At 29.2% G+C, this 21,976-nt stretch overlaps 3 protein-coding genes and 1 long non-coding RNA gene across 4 annotated transcripts in view; 2 read left to right on the forward strand and 2 right to left on the reverse strand.

The window, feature by feature from the left end:
• Sh (Potassium voltage-gated channel protein Shaker) overlaps positions 1 to 9,165 on the reverse strand; it is a 33,777-nt gene extending 24,612 nt beyond the window's left edge. Inside the window, exons 1-2 of the mRNA XM_075823808.1 lie at positions 8,505 to 9,165; positions 428 to 1,066 (exon numbers count right to left, since the gene is read on the reverse strand). Coding sequence (XP_075679923.1) covers positions 428 to 513 — 86 coding nt within the window. The 5' untranslated portion in view covers positions 514 to 1,066; positions 8,505 to 9,165. The remainder of the gene's footprint in view (positions 1 to 427; positions 1,067 to 8,504) is intronic.
• Positions 9,166 to 11,826: 2,661 nt separating this feature from the next.
• LOC113788733 (kelch-like protein 21) lies at positions 11,827 to 16,189 on the forward strand. Its single transcript, XM_027338184.2, has 5 exons — positions 11,827 to 12,751; positions 13,406 to 13,703; positions 13,794 to 13,978; positions 14,068 to 14,549; positions 14,644 to 16,189. Exons 1-5 carry the CDS (start codon positions 11,888 to 11,890, stop codon positions 15,320 to 15,322), a joined length of 2,508 nt encoding a protein of 835 aa, XP_027193985.2. The 5' UTR covers positions 11,827 to 11,887; the 3' UTR covers positions 15,323 to 16,189.
• Positions 13,389 to 13,800, reverse strand: LOC142646008 (uncharacterized). The gene is made up of 2 exons (XR_012847030.1): positions 13,638 to 13,800; positions 13,389 to 13,570 (listed from the first exon to the last, which is right to left on the reverse strand). It is a non-coding gene; the product is annotated as an uncharacterized LOC142646008 (long non-coding RNA).
• A 1,127-nt stretch (positions 16,190 to 17,316) lies between the features above and the next one.
• LOC142646006 (uncharacterized) lies at positions 17,317 to 19,733 on the forward strand. The gene is made up of 2 exons (XM_075823810.1): positions 17,317 to 17,679; positions 17,753 to 19,733. The coding sequence occupies exons 1-2, from the start codon at positions 17,317 to 17,319 to the stop codon at positions 17,951 to 17,953; spliced, it is 564 nt and encodes a 187-aa protein (XP_075679925.1). The 3' UTR covers positions 17,954 to 19,733.
• The last annotated feature ends 2,243 nt before the right edge of the window (positions 19,734 to 21,976 follow it).

Here is a 21,976-nt window from a genome sequence, read left to right on the forward strand (position 1 = left end):
AAAAGTTTTGAACTTGGCACAGTTCTTCTTCCATTCGTCTTTGATTGATCTAATTTAATTTAATTTAATGAATTTTTTTTCTCTTTTCTTGCGAATCAAATAAATTTCCCTTTTTTCCCCCAAACAAAATTACAAAAATCTCATCATTGAATTTCATTTGTTTTCAATGAATTTCGTTTAATCAAACAAAACAATGAAAATTTATTGTGTGTAAATTTGCAATTCAATGTTTTAAACAGTCATTGATTGATTGCCAACAACAAAAGAAATCAATCAATCAATCGAATCAAATCAAATCAAATCAAATCGATAAAATTCATTAATCAATTCAATTGACAAAAAAAAATCAATCGATTTTTCAAGCTAAAAAAAATCAATTTTTCACAATTCAAAATTCAAAATTCAAAAAAAAATGTGAAAAACCTACCTTAATTCGGCACGTTTTTGATCTTTAAAACGTTCCATTAATTTATCCCATGGACCACCACCTAAACCACGCATTGCCATTGCCATGATGATGATTCTTTCTTTGGTTGGTTGATGAAACAAAACAAAAAACTTATAGAAAAACTTGATTGACCAATCAAAAAAGAAGAGACAGGAAAAAATAGGCAGGCTGATTGATTGACTGATTGATTGATTGAGATGCTAAACACACACCACACACACAGCACAGCCACTATTTGAAAAAAAACAGCACAAATCCTAAGGCCACATCATTATTGTTTTATTAATTAATCGATGAAAAAATTTTGACAAAAATAAATAACCCCAAACCCGCAATTGGATACATATTCTGCTTAATGCAAAAACAACAGCAGCACAAAACACTTAACACTTGGTAGGATTAGATGATTTTTTCTTTAAACCAAAATCTTGTGGATGACTTTGAATGCTGAAGAAAAAAAACTGAAGAAAGAAGAAATGCCGGGTTTATAATTCCACAACAACGATTATGCTGATTATGATGATAATTTTACCGCATAAACATTTTTTATTTTTTGCTGGTTGACATTATTCTGGTATTATTGCTTTTTGCTGATGCTCATTGAATGATGATGCGGATCTGAAATGAAAACAAGAAAAGAAAAGAAAAACCTTAATATTTTTTCATCATCAGAGTAAACCGAAATGGTTTTTTGCCAATGGCATTCACACACAGTAAAAAAAAGACAATCAAAAAAAAAAGTTCTTCGTCGTTTGTTCGTTGTTCTTCACCCCTCTCTATTATCATTTTTTTTTATTATTGTAGGAAAAAATTGGCAAACTCTTCATCATCGTGATGATGATGATGATGTTCAATGTGATGATTTGATCATCATCAACATCACGATGAGAGAATATTCTGTGCAGGAATAAAATTCTGGCATCTATACTGGATAAAAATATATACACATGCAAGAAGAAGAAGAAAAGAAATACCAGATCTCTCTCTCTCTCTCTCTCTCTCTCTTCGTCACACTTTTTTGAATGCCGCATCGATTTGAATTTTTGTTAATTTTCTTTTACAGTTTGTCGTCGTCATCATCATCATCATTGGTTATAACTAACGACAAACGATGATGATGATGATGATGATCGTCTGCATTATTCCAATTCCACAAAGATTCAAGCAAACAAACAAACAAACAAACGACAAACGAAAACAAACGATACACATTCATTCATTCATTCAGTCGTTTGAAATTTAAATTTTTCGTTTTTTTTTTCGTTTTCGTTTGTTTGTTTGTTCTTTAAAAAACATTCAGAAAGAAAGAAAAAATATTCAGATTTTGTCACTATTTCAAATGAATAATGACAAAAAATTTGCACTATACGAAATCATCACAGAATCAAACAAACAAGAATTGAATAAGAGTGTGTGTGAGAGAGAGAGAGAGAGAGAGAGAGAGAATATAGTGTGATGAAATGAAAATGAATAACAAACTACCATTGTCATTTTCATTATCATTCTAATAGAAACAAAAAAAAAACATTAATGCTATTCAATTGATTTGATTCGATTTGATTTGATTTATAAACAAAAAGAAGAAACTTTAAAATTTCAAAAAATTAAAAATTGATTTTGTTTTTTTTCGTTTGCTTCTCATTTGTATTTTTCTCCTGTCATTTTTATCATCATCATCTTCATCATCAAACACACACGGAATTTTTTTTTATGTTTATGGCGAAATCATGAATAGTGGAAACAAAAAACAGACCAGAGAAACAAACACACAGAGAGAATATTATTAATATCATCATCATTATTATTATTATTATTATTTATGGATTATCATTAATAATAATAATAATAATAATTTTCAATCATCATCATCAAACAGCAATTGAAAATACAAAAAAAAAATACAAGAAACACAAAGATAGATAGATAGATAGAGAGAGATAAAGATAAGCCATTCTCTCTCTCTCTCTCTCTCTCTCTCTCTCTCTCTCTCTCTCTCTTCGATAATTTGTTACAAAAAAAAAATTATTATTAATAATCATATATTTTTGTTTAGTCGTATGGTATTTATCGTTGATGACATTTTATTATTATTTTATTTTCATTTTTATTACCATAGATTGATTATAGAGAATATTATTATGATTATTATTATGAAAAGAATATTCTTCTTCTTCTTCGTTTTCAACTACTAATAAAGATATCATTATCATTTCTGGCTTGTTGTTTATATGGTGTGTTTTTTTTGTTTGTTTAAGCAATCTCTTCGTTATATTTTTCGTATAATCAAGACCAAATAGAAGAAGAAAAAAAGAAATCATTTTTGGTGTTTGCCAGCCAGAATTGAATAAAAGAAAAATTCTGTTCAAGCAGAATTCTGTTCAAGCAGAATTCTGTTCAAGCAGAACCACCACCAAACAACAAAGATCTTTTGTTCGAAGGGAAAATGAAAATGGAGAGACCAGAAGAGGAAGAAATAGAAAAACAAATACAAAGTTTCCAAAAATTTTCTTTCTTTATGAATGGTCATCATCATTATTATTCTACATACAGACGTTGTACCGTTAGGAATTGTTGATCAACATAGGACAATGAATTGAATGAAGAGAAATGAAATGAAACAAAAAAAATTGAATGAAAAGAATTTCAAATGCGAAAAAAGGAAAGGAAATTCTGTGAAAAATAACGATTCAAAAGGAAATGTTAATGGCGAAAAAAGCTTTTTTTCCAACCAAATGCCAAGGACATCCTTGGATGGATCCAAGGATATCGTCGTTGATGATGACAGGTGTGTTTTTAACAGGCAGAAAAAAAATTTGCTTTGCTGGGATTTTTTTCTGTCTGGTTAAAATGTTTTTTTTTGTCCACCTACAATATTTGTTTTTTAATGATTCAATCAGACCAAAGGAAAAAAAACGACGACCGAAAATAGATTCTAATTACAAAAATAGATTTAATTATAGTTTTTCCCTTTTGTAATTTATTGTAATTCTTTTGTAATTTTTCTTCTTGTTCTGTCGTTTTTTTTGCAAGATAAATTAAATCAAAAAACAGACATATACAGATACTTTATTAATGATTATAAATTGACAGTTTTTTCTCTGGATTAAAACTTTATTGAGTTTTCCAAAACAAAACAAAAAAAAAGTTTATAAAAATCACTATGGGATAATGAAGAAGAAGAAAATTCCCCAGAAAAAAAATCTCGTTTTAGCTTTTTTTTGCAAATGACAATGTTTCCGGGAAACTTTTTTCTGTGTTTTTAATCGTTAACAAAAAAAAAATTCAATTGTTTCTTTTTCCATCGATTGGTCATTATTGAATTGAATTGAATGTTATACGAGAAACTATTGTTGAAAAAGATGAATGTGGGCATCCACCACCCAGCTTGCCAGCAGACACATTACAAAAATGAATACAAATTGTATACGAAGAAAAAAAAACGGGAAAAGTCAACAGAATATTCTATAGAAAGACCCAAGAGAGAGAAAAAAGTGATAAAGATGATGGTGTTGGTGTTATGTAATGTAAGAAATATATTTCTTTTGGTAAACATTTTGTTTATACAGTGAGAGAAAGAGAGATACATAGAGAGAGAACATTGTTTATCATTGAAAATGATAAACAATAAATTTTTTTCTTCTTCTTCTTTACGAGAGAGAAAAAAAAACATTCATTTTATTTCATTTTCAAACATAATTCAAATGAAAGAAAATGAATGTGATAAGATTTTGATGAAAGAAGAAGAAAGAACGAAGAAGAAATTTTTCTTCGGATTCTGCTTTTTGTTCTGTTTGTTTGTCAATGTGATTGACAGATAAGAATGAAGAAAAAAGTGAAAATGATACACAAAGCAATCAAAGAAAGAAAGAGAGAGAGAGAGAGAGAAAATATTTTGATGACAAAACAGAAAAAAAAGGAAAATCTCAGGAAATACTATGTGTTTGTTGTGTGCATGTATCTTGTTAGATTCGCACACAACAAACAAACAAACAAATAGCAATTTCAAATGAAGAAAACTTGAAGAAATTCCTGGGTTCAGTATCCAGTTATCAGCATTAACATTATTCATTATGGAACAAATGTTGTGAATGAAAAAACAAGCAGTTAGCAAGCATCATGCACGAATAAATTCGGATCATAGAGAAAAAAAAATGTTTTTTTTTTAATGCAAAAAAATGAAAACCAACCATCATCATCAGATTAACCCAAAGGGTTACTATAGGGTTGCAAACCAGAGATTTTATTTTGTTCGGGTTGTAAATTTCCAACAAAACCAAAGACAAAAATAAAATAAAAAAAAATGGTTTCTGCAAAATGATTGCCAAAGGAGGAGGCAAAAATAGGTTATCATAAATAATTTTTTTAGTATTACCCATTATTATAAAAATTTAACACACAATTAGCCTACGGGGATTTTTTTTATTTTATTTTTGCTGATAACAAAAAATCTCATAACATCAAATTAAAATGTCAAAACATTCTGCTTCTGTCGCTGTTGTTTGTTGTTGTTATTTGTTTCCAAAATTTCTATTGAATCTAATTTTTTTTCGGGGTTAGAAAATTAATAATGATAATATTTCATCTTCATCATCATCAGCATCATCATTATTAATTAGACTTTTTTTCATTTTCATTTTGCTTTTGTTTTTGTTGTTCCATAATAGAACCTTGAAACTAATAATAATCAATGAGTGGTGGTGGTTTGTGTGTGTGAAGAGAATCCAAAACAAAAGCCAATTTAATTATTCATCAATGATGATGATGATGAAGATAACCCTTGATCAGACAAACATCTTCAATATCTACAGTATTTTTGTTTTGTTTTGTTTTTCATTGGAAATCTCGAATCCTTTCATTCAACGATTCCACCTACACATCTTCCGGCCAATCGATTATTATTGTTGTGAGAAATGTTTTCCGAAAATTTTCTTTTCCGGAAAAGTTTTTTTTATTAAATGATGATGATGATGATGATAGAAAATTGCCAGGAAATATATTATTTTCAACAAAAAATAAAACAATAAAATAAAATGGATTTCCATTGAATCTCGTATTGACCGGCTGTAAAGATTATTTTTTTTCTACTTTTTTTCGGGAAAAGTTTTCCGAACCGACCGACAGATATTATTTTTTTTTCTACTGAAAATCAATCAACCCGATCGATCAATCGATCGATCGACGGCCAACACTTTTTATTGGCAATCGATTTTCAAACAGAAAAATAAAGTTTTTCATCCTTATCATCATCATCAACAGCATCACTAATTTTTTTAAAAAATTTCACAATTCTATTTCAACTGACTCCTTTTCGATGTTTGCCTATATGTGGGTGTAAATAGTTTCTATATTAAAAAAAACACCCAGACATCTTACAACACAGACTATTTCGACACAAAACAAACAAACAAAATCAAAATTGAAAAAAAAAATATAAATTCTTTACACAAACCGAGTGAGATTCTTATTTATTTTTGATTTGACAAACAAACAAGCAAAAAAAATTGCTAAATCCCGAATGAAAATACAAAAAATATTTCAAGTGGATACATATCGGTTTTTTCATCTGATTGCTTCTTCAGGCATATTGAAATAAGAAAAACTTTGAATTTGTAAATTGAATATTTACACTTTGGTGATAAGAAAAAGATGGAGAAGATACTGTCTGTGTCTATGGTATGATATGATATGATTTTTTGCAGAAAAGTAAAGTGGTTTTTAGTTTAGAAAATCGAAACGAAAAGCAAACGAAACGAAAGAAAAACAAAGTTTACTTTCAAGATTCTTCTCTTCCAATAAGCAAACACTGATGATGATGATGATGATGATAAAAAAGTTTCTCATAGGCATATTTTTTATTGGAATATATCGTGTGTCCATCATACCAACCAGCAAACTAAATTGTAAATTGAAACCAAAACCAGAAAAAAGATAAAAAGATGCTGTCGTTTCTTTTTTCCCATCTTTACTTTTAATGGGAAAGATAAAATAAGTGGACAACAACAGCAACAATAAAAAAACTTTGAGGAATATTCGGAGAGGGAGAGAGAGAAAAGGATTTACCGAAAAAACTTTTTACAGGTAATTATTTTTATGAACGGTCCGAATTGTCCAAGTACCTTTTTGTTTTGTTTTTCAAGTTTTTTTCCTATTAATAGAATTTCTATATTTGGATAATAAACATTGATTATTGATCGATCGATCAATCAATTGATTGATTGATCAAAGACAACAATATTTTGGCTGTGTCAAACCTTTACGTACAAAAAAGAAAGCCAATTTAGTTCATCAACGTCAATTCATAAACGTCAATCAATATATAATTTTGGCCAGAATTTTTGTTGTTGTTTTCCCGTTTGATCGGAAATATTCATTCAAGAATTCAATTAAATTTTGCTTAAAAGAATGATATTCGAACAGCAAAAAAAAAATGATCCAAATTGATTCATTGTGTAAATGAATGAATTGAGATAACTTAATATACGACGACTACGGCGACAATTCTTCTAAAAGGAATTCTTGTTTCAGAATTTCTTCTTTTCAAACAGAATCCAAAATTCCTTTGGGTGTTGCAATTTCATTCATTCATTCATTCATTTTTCCTGTTTCTGTTTTTTGTTTTTCTTTCTTCTTGATTGAGAAAGAAAGGAATTTGCCGAGGAATATGAAGAAGAAGAAACTTCTTTAGTTGAAAGAAATGAGATTTTTTTTTCATTTCATTTCATTATCATTTTCATGGTTGAGAAAATTTCCAGAAATAAATGAATTTTAGATCATCATCAGTGCTTGCCAGAAAATTTCTTTTCAACTTTAACCTTTGATTGAATGAATGAATGAAGAATATTCTTCAAACAACAGCCCGTTTAGGAACAAAAGAAATGATTCAGAAAAACAACGCACCAAAACGAAATGAACATTGATCAAAAAATAGCAAAATAAACCCCCACCAAATAATAATAATGACAGAACAAAAAAAACAATTTTCAAATCTAATTTGAACAATAACAGCATCAACAACAACAACAAAAAGTTTGAAATGAATGGGTGAAAAACACATATATGCGGAAAGTAAGAGAGAGAGAACATAATGACCAATTTGGAACAACAATAACCGACAATAACCGACCAAAATGAATGTTTTTATGTGTGTAAATGTGTGTGTGGACAGCAGCTGGACAAAACAAAAAACATGATATTCTTAACGGGGAAAAAAAATTAAATTCTTTGCTGTTACTTTCATCATCATCATTATAAATAAGTTTTTGTTGTTTTTGTTCATTCGATTACAAGCGTTTTTATTTTTCTTTCTTGAATGTTTTTTGGGAGTTTTTTTATGATGATGATGGACATATTGAGGATGGAAGAAACATGCATGGAAAATTTAATTAAAATTTCCAACAATCATCTTTCCGGGAATATTTCCCTTATCTACCTTTCAACAGAATTTCGATTCTGAAAAAGAATCTGTTTTCATTTTTCAAAGTTTCTATTTTTTTGCTTGGCCTGGATATATTTCTCTTGTCAATTTGATGATCAAACTTAAGATAATCAAAGGATTTTTTTCATTGACTTTGTTTCAGAAAGTTTACTTATGTTTCAAAATTTGAATATAACTCAAGGAAAAGTGTACAGGAGAAAAAAAAGTTTTCGGAAAACTTTTTTTTTTTTTGCTACAATGAAATTCCATTTACACACACATATACAATTTGCACTTGAATAAATTTTTATCATCATCATCATCAAACAACAATTTAGTGTTTGAAATGAAAGAAATTTGAATCCCCAGCAAGCAACAACAGCAAAATAATGATGCTTATGACGATGAAAAAAGTGAGAATTTGTGAAACTGAATCCGAACCGAAAATCAGAAAATCAAAGAAGAAGAATAAGAATGCGTAATGAATCCTGTGTCGATTCTAAAAAACACACACACAGAGAGAGGGAGACGTTAGAAAAGCGAAAAAGCCTAAAAATAAACTCTTTTTAGTTTCTTAAAATAATCTACGAATGAATTTGCATGAATGAATGAATGAAGGGAAAACATAAGGATTTTATTTACCTTGAATAACACTCAATGATGATTATGATGATGCGGAAAGGTTATTTTTATCTGTTGTTGTTTGTTTGTTTTCGCTGTTTGTCCTTTTATAACCCCACAAAACCAACAGAAAAAACCTTTTTACTTTCGGTTTTTGATCAACCGATTACGACAATTAAGCAAAATTCAATGCGAAGGAATTAAATTGAATGATTTTAGAATGATAATAAAAACGCAATGAACAACAAGCAACAAAACGCAAAGAACAGCAAGCAAAATTAGAAATTAAATGGCACTTTATCGCATCGATGATTGTTATTCTTGTATGCTGATTTTCACTACATATTCTTCAATTATGAATTATGATGATGTTTGATGTTTGATGATAATGATGATATGATATGATCATTTTGTGTTTGATGATGATGATATGATTCTGTGCCTTTTGTGATATGAATATTACATTATGGTTATATGATCATGATGGTATTAAGTTGTCATCATCATCATCGTCGTCGTCGTCGTCGTTGTTGTCGATGTTGTTGTCATTATCATCATCATTAATGATAATGATCATTATTTAACACCGAGAGTGAGACATACTGTGAAAACGAACGAATAATAAATAAGGCCAGAATATTCTGGGTTTTCATTCATTTAGCTACTGTGTGTGTAATGATTTGCTGATTTGATTTACTGAATTCCAAGAACGAATAATGCTTTCAATGAATAAAATAGCCAGAATTCTTGACCAAATTCTTGTCTTCAAAACCGGAAAATTGTATCCATTTTTTTTTGCCCGATTCTGTTGAAGAATTCCCAAAAAATGATCATTATTATTCACACACTGCACACACACACACGTAAATAAACCTGAAGAAAATTTTTTTTTTGTTTTTTGCTTGGTTGGATGCGTCACATCTGCAGACGATGTTTCCATCAAATGAAACCAAACAAACCAAACACCAACACCACCGACCACTGAACATCATCAGGGTTATTTCTATACAACACCGTACCCAAACAGAATAAAAAAAAATGATCAGAATCAACGAATTTTTCATTCGCGTAAAATAGAGTGTGTGTGTATTCAATGGGGAAACCAAATGAAATAAAATAAAATGAACAACAGCAGCTATTAGAAAGAAGCAGCCGCAGTAGATATAGAATTTTTTGGCCCAAAGAAACAAAACAAAACTGGGAGCCACATTTGTGAATGGAATTTTTCAGAATTTTCAGAATCGGAAAAACAAAAAATCCTATGTCTATTTGGGCAAGGTTACCAAAGAAAAAAAATTGCGTATGAAAGAGAATTCTTTTGCGCCGGTTTTCTTCATCATTTCATTGCATTGCATCCTTTTTTTTTGTTTTGTTTATTATGGGAATCTTTTTTTTTTGTTTCAATGGAGTGGTAAAAAAATGTAAAAAACACTGGGTAATCAGAATTTTTCTTTTTTGGAAAATGTTGATTAAACGAAGATGAAAAGAAAAAAATGGCCCTAGAAATTTCAAGTCCAGATATGAAAAATTCCCGAAAAAAATGAAATGAAACAATGTCTCTCCCTCTGTGTGTGCGTATGGCAGATATGATGTTTTATTTTTTCATTCATTTTTTTCTCAATGAAACAATGATGGATCACACACAAACATTGTGATATAGTGTGATGTATTAGCATAGGTATGTGTGGTATTTGTTTTACAAAATTTTTTTCTCTTTCTGGAGAGAAAAAGATGCAAAAATATTGGATAATGGAAAAAGAAGGAATTTTTTCCGAAAATTTTCTCAAGGATTTTCTGATGTTTTCTGATGCTTTTTTCTGATGATTCGGTCATGTGTGAAAAACCCCTTTAATATACCTAGATTTCTATAGGAACCCAGCAGACAGCCAAATGTCTATGATGATTTTATTATAAAGAATTTGATAAAGATGATGTACGTTTTTGAATATTAACTACCACCATCATCATCATCATTTTTTCCCATTTTTTCCCATAAATAGAATTGACAGGTACTTTTTTTTGGGTATAATGGCGGCGGCGGTGGTATAATGGTGAAACCCAAAATTCTGTGGGAAACCAAAACATTACCGAAGCCCAATTCTGCGGTAACATGATCCAAGTGTTTTTTCGCTTTCTCGTTTCTTCTTTTGTTGTTGTTGTTGTTGTTCGAGGGTTTATTTTCAAAAAATCATTTAAAAAGCTTATGATAATGATGATGATGATAATTGAAAATTTTTTCCATCATTAAAATCTTCCATTCATTCATTCATTCAATGATGATGATGATGTGTGTGTGGAAATAGACTCTAATGAAAATTTGTAATGTTGTGGCGAAAAAGTTTATATTTTTTGTCTGAATAAATATGGATAGATTACATTACTTATTACATATTTTATTATGGTTTTTTTTTGTTGGAATTATGCAAATAATGTTTACTATTATTATTATTATTTAGGGATAATGTTGTTGTTGTTGTTGTTGTTGGGAAATATTCCCTCTCTCTTTTTTTTTTTTTTTTTTTTTTTTTTTTTTTTTGATAATTAAATTTATGATTACAATGGCATACATGGTTGGTTGGATGTTTTTTTTTTCGGAAAGTTTTATCCAAAGCTATCAATTTTCACCAATATTTGATGATGATGATCGAATTGGGTGGAAATAGAATCGTTTTTTCCTCTCCCCCATTTTGTTTTTTCTCTATTATTATGGTCGAATCAATAGTAATAAATTATTACATTTTTCGATCCAGCCATGATGATGATGATTCATTTCATTTTTTTCCAAATTTCTTCATCTGGTCTGGTTGTTTGTTATTTTTCAAAAAGAAAAACGTGGAATGAAAAAAACAAGAGAGAGAGAGAGAGAGAGAGAGAGAGAGAGAGAGAGAGAGAGAAACTGTTAATATTCATTGCGAGAACCCAAGAATCCAAAAAACCTAAAAAACCCAAAATTTTTCATATTCATTCAAGAATGATGATGATCATTCAAAGACTGACTGAATGAATGATGAAACATTTGTCTGTATAGCTAATGTATGTGTTGTCCATATTTACGTTTGGTGATGGTTATGGTTATGTAATGAACACCTTTTTTTATTACTTTGTTTTTGTTGTTGTTGTTGTTGTTGTTGTTGTTGGCTGACCATTTTTTTGAATCTAATTATTATTATTCTGAGAAATATAGTTTTTGTTGCTTTTTCGCTACATTTAATTTAATTAATTAGGTTTGCTTTTGCCTTTGTTTTCAAACAATTTGATTCGGTGTTTTTCTGCCTCCAAATCCACTATAAATGTTTGGTTATTGATTGATTGATTGATTGATTTTCGTTCTTTCGTTAGAAATTTAAAGAAACTTTTTTTGATTTTTTTTTTTGTGGAAAAGGAAAATCATCACGATCATCATAATGAATATCATCTATAATCGTAATGAACAACAAGAAAAAAATGAATTTGAAAAACTTCTAAAACTACTACAGCCATCTATCGTTGATGATTCAAAAGATGAGAAAATTATTAATGAAAATTTTGCAACGGATGAAATATCGATAATTTCAAATATTCAACCACCATCATTATCCGATAATGTAAATAATAATAATTTTCAATCAAAAACAATTGGTTTATTGAAAATAAATTTCGATGATTATGATGATCAATATAAAGCAATCGGACAATTACGTAAACATAATGAAACAATTGATTTAATTCTATCGACAATAGATGGCGGTAATGAATCGGTTCATCAATATTTTCTTGCATGGAGAGCGCCAAAATTTTGGCAACGTTTAATTGAAAAATCTGATAAGAATCAATCAATGATTAACATTGATAATAATAATGATGATGGACATGAAAGGGTTAAATTAACAGACGACGATAATAGAATTTCAATGGAATCTATTACAAATCAACCACGTCGTCGTCGTCGATTATTCGTACCAAAAGAATTTATTGATGAATCAATACTGTTACGATTAATGATTGATTCAATGTATCGTATGGAAAATTATAATAATGATCATCAATCATCATCAACAATTAATTATCAACAACAATTTAATTATTTTATAGCATGGAAATTATTGAAAATTGCTAATGAATTTCAATTAGAATTTCTTCTACGTGATTGTATCATATATTTTCATAGCCGTATTGGTTTATCAAATTGTATTGATTTATGGAAAGTTGGTCAGAAATTTTTTCAATATAATTTCGGTGAACAATTAGCAAAATGTTCATATCGTTTTTTATTGATTAATCTTATTCGGGTAAGTTTGTTTTTTTTCTTCCAAATGTTTTTTCGCCCAATGATTTATTATATGAGCGGTGTGCGAAAAACAAACCAACCAACCAAATACAAACAAGAAACAAATTTGTGTGTGCTATGCATGATGATGAATGATTCTCAGTTGAATTCCCATTTTCCTAAATGATGATGATGTTTTTGTTTGGAAAGAAAAAGAGTTCTTCCGTTCCCTACGGTTTTGAGAAATTTGAGAATCTTTCTGTGTGTTTACATAAACACAGAAACCAATCAAATTTGATTGCTGATGACATTCATTTGGTGTTTCATATTTCAATGATGTAAAATTTGCAACAAAAAAAAAAAACCTTAAATAAAGACATATATTGTATTTCGTGAAAAAATGTTTTTTTTTGAACATGGAGAAAAAAAAATAATAATGTACATCAACAAGAGTAGAAATTGAGTGATTAAGAGATTAAGCCTGTGTTAAGCTGTTATGTTGTGTTTAGATTAATTTGATGCCAAGTAGAGTGAAGGAAGAGTAGAAATAGGGGGAAGAGCGAGAGGGAAAAAGGTAGAAATAGTTGGTTGAAAATTAATTACAATAATGATTTTCTCGAATAACAATGTTTCTTTTTTTTTTGTTAACCCCCACCACCACCACCACCACCACTAGCTTTTACATTCAAATCAATATTGTAATCAAATACAAACATTAACAATTGGACAATTACGTACAATAATCGATGATAATCGTTTAAATATACGAAATGAAATTGAAATATGGTTTTTAATTAAAAAATGGATTGAATTTGATCCATTGAATCGTTCAAATGAATTTCTATCATTATTTAGTCAAATACGTTTTAATTTAATTGATATGAAATCAATAAAAATCAAATTAATACCTGATCTTTTACAATTTGATTTTGATAAATGTCATGGGAATCTATGGAAAAATTTTCAAAATCAAAGTAAGTGTTTGTGTGTGTGTGTTTAGAGATTTTGTGATCAATCACAAATCTTCAATCATCAATGTTTTTCTTCTTATTTTTTTTCTATAGAACCAAAAATCGATCTGGAAACATTTCGTCCACGTATACCACATCAATTATTATTACTGTATGGTGGTTATGAAGATGGTTATCCATCAACAACAATTAAAACATTTGATATTCGTTCCAGGCAATGGTTTCGTTTTTATTTTAATAAAAATGATCATTATCCACGTGTACATCATCAGTTGGTGGTATGTTTTTGTGCTTTTGCATTGATAATCCTAACGATTTCCAAATTGAATTAATCGAATTCTATTTAATTTGATTTTTGGTTCCATAGAATTTAGAAAATAAAGTTTATATCCTGGGTGGATCAGATGGGTTAAATTGTTTGAATACAGTAATTTGTTGGAATTTAACGGATGGATCGAGAACAATAATGGCACCAATGCTTGAATCAAGATCATTTCATTGTGCATTACGTTATAGTCATCGTTTTATAATTGTTTGTGGTGGTTATAATGGACAAGATCGTTTACGTTCAGTTGAATTATATGATAGTCGTTTTAATTGTTGGCGTTATTTACCACCAATGCAATCAATTCGTTCGGATGCATCGGCAACAATATTTAATGATTGTATTTATATTGCTGGTGGTATTGATATATTTCCATTAAATTCAATGGAATATTATTCATTTGAAACAAATCAATGGACAATAATTAGTTTTATGCATATACAACGACGTAGTTTTTCATTAATACCATATAATGGTTTATTATATGCTATTGGTGGTTGTACGGAAATTTATGAATATAATTGGTAAGTGGTACACATTTCATTCATTCCACACTGCAGCATGTTTACAGAAAATTTCTCATGTTAATTTGATTTTTTTTTTTTTGGTTTCCAAAAGCTTAAAATCCGTTGAAAGATATAATCCAATAACAAATACATGGTATTTTGCACCACCATTATTACAGCCACGTATGTCGGCTAGTGTTGCCATTCTAGAAGATCGTATATTTGTTATTGGTGGTTATGATGGTTTCACTACATATCGTACTGTATTTATTTATCATCATAGTCAATCATATTGGCAACAATTACAATATGAATTACCTGTACATTTATCCGGTTCAGTTGCATTAGTTATAACAAATATGATGATGTTAATGATTAATACTATTGATTATACTTATTATGGTCAATTTGGTCATCTAATTAATGATAAAAATCATTACAATAATAATGGTGATTATTTAAATGAAACGTTAATTGAAAAATTTTATAAAAATTTTCATAAATCTTATAATGATAATTATAATTTGGTGGATAATAATTGGAATATATTTAAAAAAATTTGGTATAGTTGTTTTTTCAATTCACATAATCATCATTATCACCATCAACATCATCATCATCATGATAATCATACTGATAATAATGGTGGTAACAGTAGTAATAATAATAATCATTTTAATAATCGTAAAAAATTTTTAAATTATCTTAAAAATGAATGGAAAAAATTTCAAAATGAACAGAAAAAACAACAACAACAACAACAAATACAACAACAATCGATTTTAACATAAGAAGAAGAAAATTACCGAATGTATGGATGGTGGTTGAGATAAACATCACGAATCAACATTGAAAAAAATTTATTCCATGTTTTTTTTCCCGAAAAAAAAAAGAACAAACAAATATTTAAAAAATAAACATTTTCTGTTATCTCGAACACTGGGGATTATTTCATTTTTCAATTTTTTTTGTTGTTGTTGTTGTTGTTGTCGAAATGACGAGAAAACCAAATTTGAAATGAAAAAATTCATATTTTTATACAAGTGAGAAAAAAAAATCATTCAACCGAAAAGAAGAAAGAAAAATTCCATTATTTCCTTTCATATTTTTGGTGGTTGTAATGTGATAAGAATTTTTTTTTCCATTTTTCTATTTTCCCGAAAATTCAATTCACCAAAAAGAAATTTTTTTTGAACAAATCATCATCATCATGGAGCAAAAAATTCATGATAAACTGTGTGTGTGTGAGAGAGGGAGAGAGAGCTGAGAGAGATGTCCAACATGAAATTCCTATCGATATTTTTACATTTCTTGCTTGCTTGCTTGCTTCAAATGTGAATTGAATTATCAAACAACAACAGCAGCAACAACAATCATTACCATTACCATCATCATCACCATTACAATTAGAAAATAATAAGGAACAACAACAACAACAAAAAATTATTAAAACAATCAACGAAAAACAAACGAATAATAATAATAAATTACATTCAAATGGTTATAATAATCATCATCATCATCAAATCAATCATATCGATCAACAACAACAACAACAAAATTCATTAACGACAACAACAACAACAACAACGGTAACAACACCTGCCATAACAATTACGAAATTGACAAAAACCAAAACAACAGCAAAAACAAAAACATCTAAAAAACCAATAACCATAATACAAACATTCATAAAACCATTTGTGCCTAATAATAATCAAAATCAACATTTAAATTCAACAACAATAACAACAACAACAAAAACAGAGATTACATCGATTTGAAACAACCATCCAATTCAATTCATTACATACTGTGATATATAAAAAATTGTTTTTTTCTTTTATAATTGATAATAACATGTAAATTCTTGAAACATGATACAGATCAAAAAAAAAAAATCAATCAATTTTTTTGTTCAATAATTCAGTTTTTTTTCAATGTTATTTGTTTGAATTTCTTGTAAAATTTTCTGTACAAAATATATTTTGAATCAAAATAAAATTTTTCAATTATTTGTTTTGTTTTTGAACATTAATGATGATGAAAAATTTGAATAAGAAAAAAAAATTTTAAACTTGAATTTTTTTTTGAAATTGAAAACGAAGCAAAAAAAATCACTATGGTTTTTTTTTTTTTTTTGATTAATTTGATGCTGTGTGTGAAAACAAGAAAAGAAAAGTTATTTAAACACACACATCACACATCATTTGAATTCATTTGAATTTCATTTTTATTTGAATGAATTTAACATTTGCCCAACAACAACATTATCATTATCATCATTATCAAGTATTTGAAATAAATTGCTTTTTGCATTCATTTATCGTCGTTTTTATATCGTTCATTCGTTTTTGGAAGAAAATCTCGCTTTATTTTCGCTTTATTCTCGTTTTTTTAATCATAATCATCATTAGAAGAACATCATTTTATGAAATTGTGAAATTCTTTCAACAGAAATTCTTTTTGAATGAATGAATGAATGAATGAATGAAAAAAATCTGTGTGCTTGTAAAAAAAAAACAACAGTACCATGATAATAATTTTGTAGTGATCATGATGTGATCATAATGAGAATGGAATGTTGTTAACCATATTTTGTTCAATTAATAATTTCCGTGTTTTTTTTTCTCGTATTCGTTTTGTTTGCTGGTTTTATCGCTTTTCGTCATTTGTGATTTTTTCCGAGGAAGAAAGAAGAAGAAACAGAAGTTTTTACTCAGCAATAAATCTTATTTCGTTTTTCGTTTTTCGTTTTCTGATATAATTAATTTGCATTAAGAAAATGTCTTCGAATATGAATACTCAACATCTGGAACAACAAATACGTCAAAAATTTTATGAAATATTACGTCATGTAATAAGTATGGATTTTGATTCAACAATTTTTACAATAATGAATCAAGAAAAATTATTAGAATATTTGGAACGTATAAAACGATTAAAAATTGATACGGATAAATTATGGGAATGGATTCGTTCAAATGATTTTCCTTCATTAACATTACAACAATCATATACAATGCCATTGATACAATTAACAGCAAAAATTGAACGTATTTTTATTAATTTACAATTATATTATGATCAAAAACAACGACAACAACAACGACAAAATCGATCATTGATTCTTGATTCATCTGATCAGGTAAATTATTGATTGGATTGATTGATTGATTGACTTGTCATTTTCTTTCTTACTCTTTTTGTTTCCCCACTAGTCAATCGTACAATTTCGTTCACAACCACCGGTCATACAACAACCTGGACGTAGTTTATTAAACGATTACATTCCAGTAGCAAGATTATTGGATTTTGAACAACCAATAATACCGTTGATTATTGAAGAAGAACGTAATGGAATCGTTTTTGAATTGAATTTGAATTTAATAAACAAAAACCCCTATTCCATAAAATTATAGGGGGGAAAAAATAAACAAAAATAAAAATAACAAAATTCAAAGATTACTATAAATGAAGAAAACAAATTTCAAAAAATGATCAAAATTATTAGAGTTACAAAAATATGTACAATCATCGGAATTTATCAAATTATAAAAATTAAATCTCTCATATGCAAAACGATTACAATTGTTAATTAGGTGCAGTGATGATTGAACTTGACAAGAACAAAAATTGCAAACGGAAGAATTTGAAATACGGAAACGCGAAAGATATTGATTAAATTTTCCATGATTCGTTAAAAATTGAGTAATGATAAAACCTGGTATCAAACAAGAATCCAATCGATGTTGAATAGTAGGAAAAAATTTCTTAGTATACGAGCCATTGATAGAAGATTGCCAAGCGAGATTCCAATCGTACAATAATTGTGTATTAAATCCATAATAGGCAGACGATAAAGAAATACTGTTATAAACGATAGAGTCCAAAAAAGCTGCCAATTTTGCAAAGTAGTCAGCAAGATCATTGCCAAAATTTCCATTATGAGACTTAGTCCAATTAAGGCAGATATGTTGACCATGAATTCTCGAAAAGATATTCTGAACTAACTTGTTCGTAGAATAAATGTTTCGGATACTCATAAGAGCCGATTTCGAATCACAAAATATTCTTGTATTAGATGCATTGTTTTCAACAATCCAAGAGATAGCTTGGAGTATAGCAAATAACTCGGATTGAAAGACAGAGCAATCATTAGCCAAACGAAATTTTTTGACCAGAAGTGGCGAAAAATCATTAGCACCAGAGAAGACAACAAAAGAAGCACCAACTTGTCCATCAATCTTGGAGCCATCTGTAAAAATAACATAATCATGGGCAAAGTCACAAACATCATCAAAATCATTACAAGCAATAGAAATATTGATTTTAGCTGGATGGATAGTATCAGCAAAGTCCAAAGGAAGTTGATAATCAGAAAATGAATTATTATGCTTGATTGAGAAAATATTCGAATAGAATCGTAGTTTTAAATCAATTGGAGGACATTTGGCAATAACCAAAGAAGCTTCCAAAGACACAGTTCGAAAAGCACGAATCATACCAATAATAAAAGCACGTTGAATGCTCAAAAGTTTCTGTCTTTTGGTAGAGAAATTCAAAACATCACACCAAATCGGGCAAGCATATAAAATCATTGGCTCAATGGCCTGTAAGTATATAGTACGGAGAACATCAAAAGAAAGACCCCAATTAGAACTATATTTACGTCTTATTATGTTGTTAATTTTCAATGATTTTGATTTAATATAATCAAGATGTGCGTTCCACGTAAGCTTAGAATCAACAATCAGACCAAGAATTTTGATGTTCGGCACAATATCAATTTTACGACCATTTAAAACAATGTCAGGTAGAGTAAATTTCCGACGCTTTGTCACAAGCATTCCAGTAGTTTTAGATGGATTGAAAGATAGACCATTTTTAAGACCCCAACAAGAAATAATTTTCAAGGTTTCATTGGTAACTCTTGCACAAACAGAAATATCGGCATGCTCACAAAACAACAGGCAATCATCAGCATAAGCTTGAATAGAACAAAGTGGTGGTAGTGGTAATTTTAGTAAACCATCTAACAGAACATTCCATAATAATGGTGAAATTTTCCCACCTTGTGGACAACCACCTGAAGCACATTTAGTTGCGGAAGCATTAAAAAGTGGTAATTCAACACAACGATTAGTAAAATAATCCAAAATTACATTATAAATGTTTGGTGGTATTTCAAAACGCCTTAAATGTTTTAAAATGATGTCATGACGAGCAGAATCGAATGCACCACTTATATCAAGAGACACAACGAAAGCGAAGCTCTTCCGTAAAAAGACCATTTTGATTTTCTCCACTAAAGAAGCCAAGGCTGATTCGGTAGATTTTTGTGGAAGAAAGGCAAACTGATTTACAGCCAACTTACGATTTGTAAGTAGGTAATGTAGTAAACGTCGAGCAATAATACCTTCAAATATTTTTCCTAGGACGGGTAATAACGATATTGGTCGATAAGAACGATATGTTTGGTTATTGTTCTTCGGAATCAATTTAACCAGCGACTTTTTCCAACATTTGGGAAAGACACCAAAAGTTAAACATTTATTGAACAAAGATACGAAAAATCGAGGAAAAATGGAATGGATATTTTTGATAATATTGGCTGAAATAGCATCATAACCCGGACTTTTATTGTCATTTTCCATACTAATGGCAAAATCAGTCTCTTTTGTAGTAATCATCAAATCATTTGGAGTTGAACAAGTGGAACGGTACCATGAATGTATTTGATTAACTGTAGCATTATCAAAATCCGGATAAAATTTATCTAATAAATAAATAGCAGTATCAGAAGGAGAAGACGTCCAAGTATCATCATCTTGTTTGACCGATTTTAGAATTTGATTTGTCATGGAAGGATTCTTCCAAAAGCAAAAAGCTTTTTTCCAAATTGAAGTTCTGTCGAGAGAGGCAAAAAAGGCATTACATTTTTTGATATTAAAAGAGCACAAGGAATTCTTAAAATTTTCAACACTATCTAAATAATGTTTTCGCCATAAGGTTCTATTAGTGGAATTCCTTTGCCTCTGATATCTTCTTCTAAGATTTTTCATAAGCAAAAGTTTCATGGTTAAATCATTTGGTAACTTTTTAGCTTCAAAATGAGGATTTAATAGCGGAAGATTTTGATCACATAGATGTTGAATAGAAGACATAAGATCATCGGTAAAATTTTCAATCTCATGACGTGTTGAAAGACAATTAACAGCAACATTAAAGTTGTGTAAAACCGACCTACCAATGTGATGGAAGTCAGTCCAATCTATGTTTTTAGTACGATATTTCCTGGTTAAAGATCTTGGGATTGTAGGAAAAGAAGAACCATAGCAGAAAGATATTAGATTATGATCAGAACCAGACACCAAATCTTCAGTTTTCCAATCAGAAATTAAATTCGAGGCATTACCATTTATAACTATCAAATCAATGGCACTCTGATATCTACCATTATCAAAAGTCATGGAGCCGTCATTTAACACCATCAAATTATTGCTACAAATCCAATCCATAACCAAAGAACCACGTTGATCAATTATATCACCACCCCAAATCGAGTGACGAGAATTAAAATCACCAGAGATGATGATAGGATAAGAAGAAAAGGTTGTCAATATGTTTCCTAAATGTGCAAGATTCTGTTCAAGACAAACAATACCATCATTTCTTGAGAAATAAATAGAACAGAGCACAAACGGCCTAGAACAATTGACAAGAGCACATGAACAAGTGGAGGTAGTAAATTGAACAAAATTAAAAAGATCGAGACTTGAAATAATGGCACATTTCGGATTAGACGCATGAACCATTTTGAATTTTGTAAAACCATTAATCGTATTCGTTTTATGAGGTTCTTGAACGCAGAAAAGAAAAGAATTTAAGTGTTCGGAATTAGTAATGAATGCAGATGTTGACTTTAGACTATGCTGTAAATTTTGATTCAATATCTTGATATTATGATTAGTACCCATAGTCATAATAATTATAAGTTTTTTCCAAAGCAGATTTATAAAGCGGGCATTCCTTACTGAAGACCGAATGATCAATGTTCACTAATTCCGCATTCTCTCTACGATTTTGATTAGTCCAGATACAATTAACACATCGAGTAGTTGTAATTTGAACAGAACAGTCTTTTGATGAATGACCATCGTTACATTTAGAGCAAACTGGATTATTGTTACAAAATTTTGCAATATGACCAAAACGAAGACATTTGAAACAATGACGAACATTAACATGGTTTTTGACTAAACAGCATTTATAGCCAATAAATAAATTACCCAGATTAGTACAAATTTGCCAGATCTGAGGCGAAGCCTCAAGAATAACGAACTTAGAACCGACACGGTCGAGTTTGGAGAAGGTAACTTTTAAAAATTGACCCTCAAGCTTCAAGCAGTCTTTAACAGCTTCATTTTGTGACTCAATTGCTC

Source organism: Dermatophagoides pteronyssinus, unplaced genomic scaffold (assembly GCF_027571235.1).
Source record: "Dermatophagoides pteronyssinus isolate colony J.1.1.1.1 unplaced genomic scaffold, Derpt_VIB-CSIC_2022.12 sq0037, whole genome shotgun sequence".
Taxonomy (NCBI): Eukaryota; Metazoa; Arthropoda; class Arachnida; order Sarcoptiformes; family Pyroglyphidae; genus Dermatophagoides; species Dermatophagoides pteronyssinus.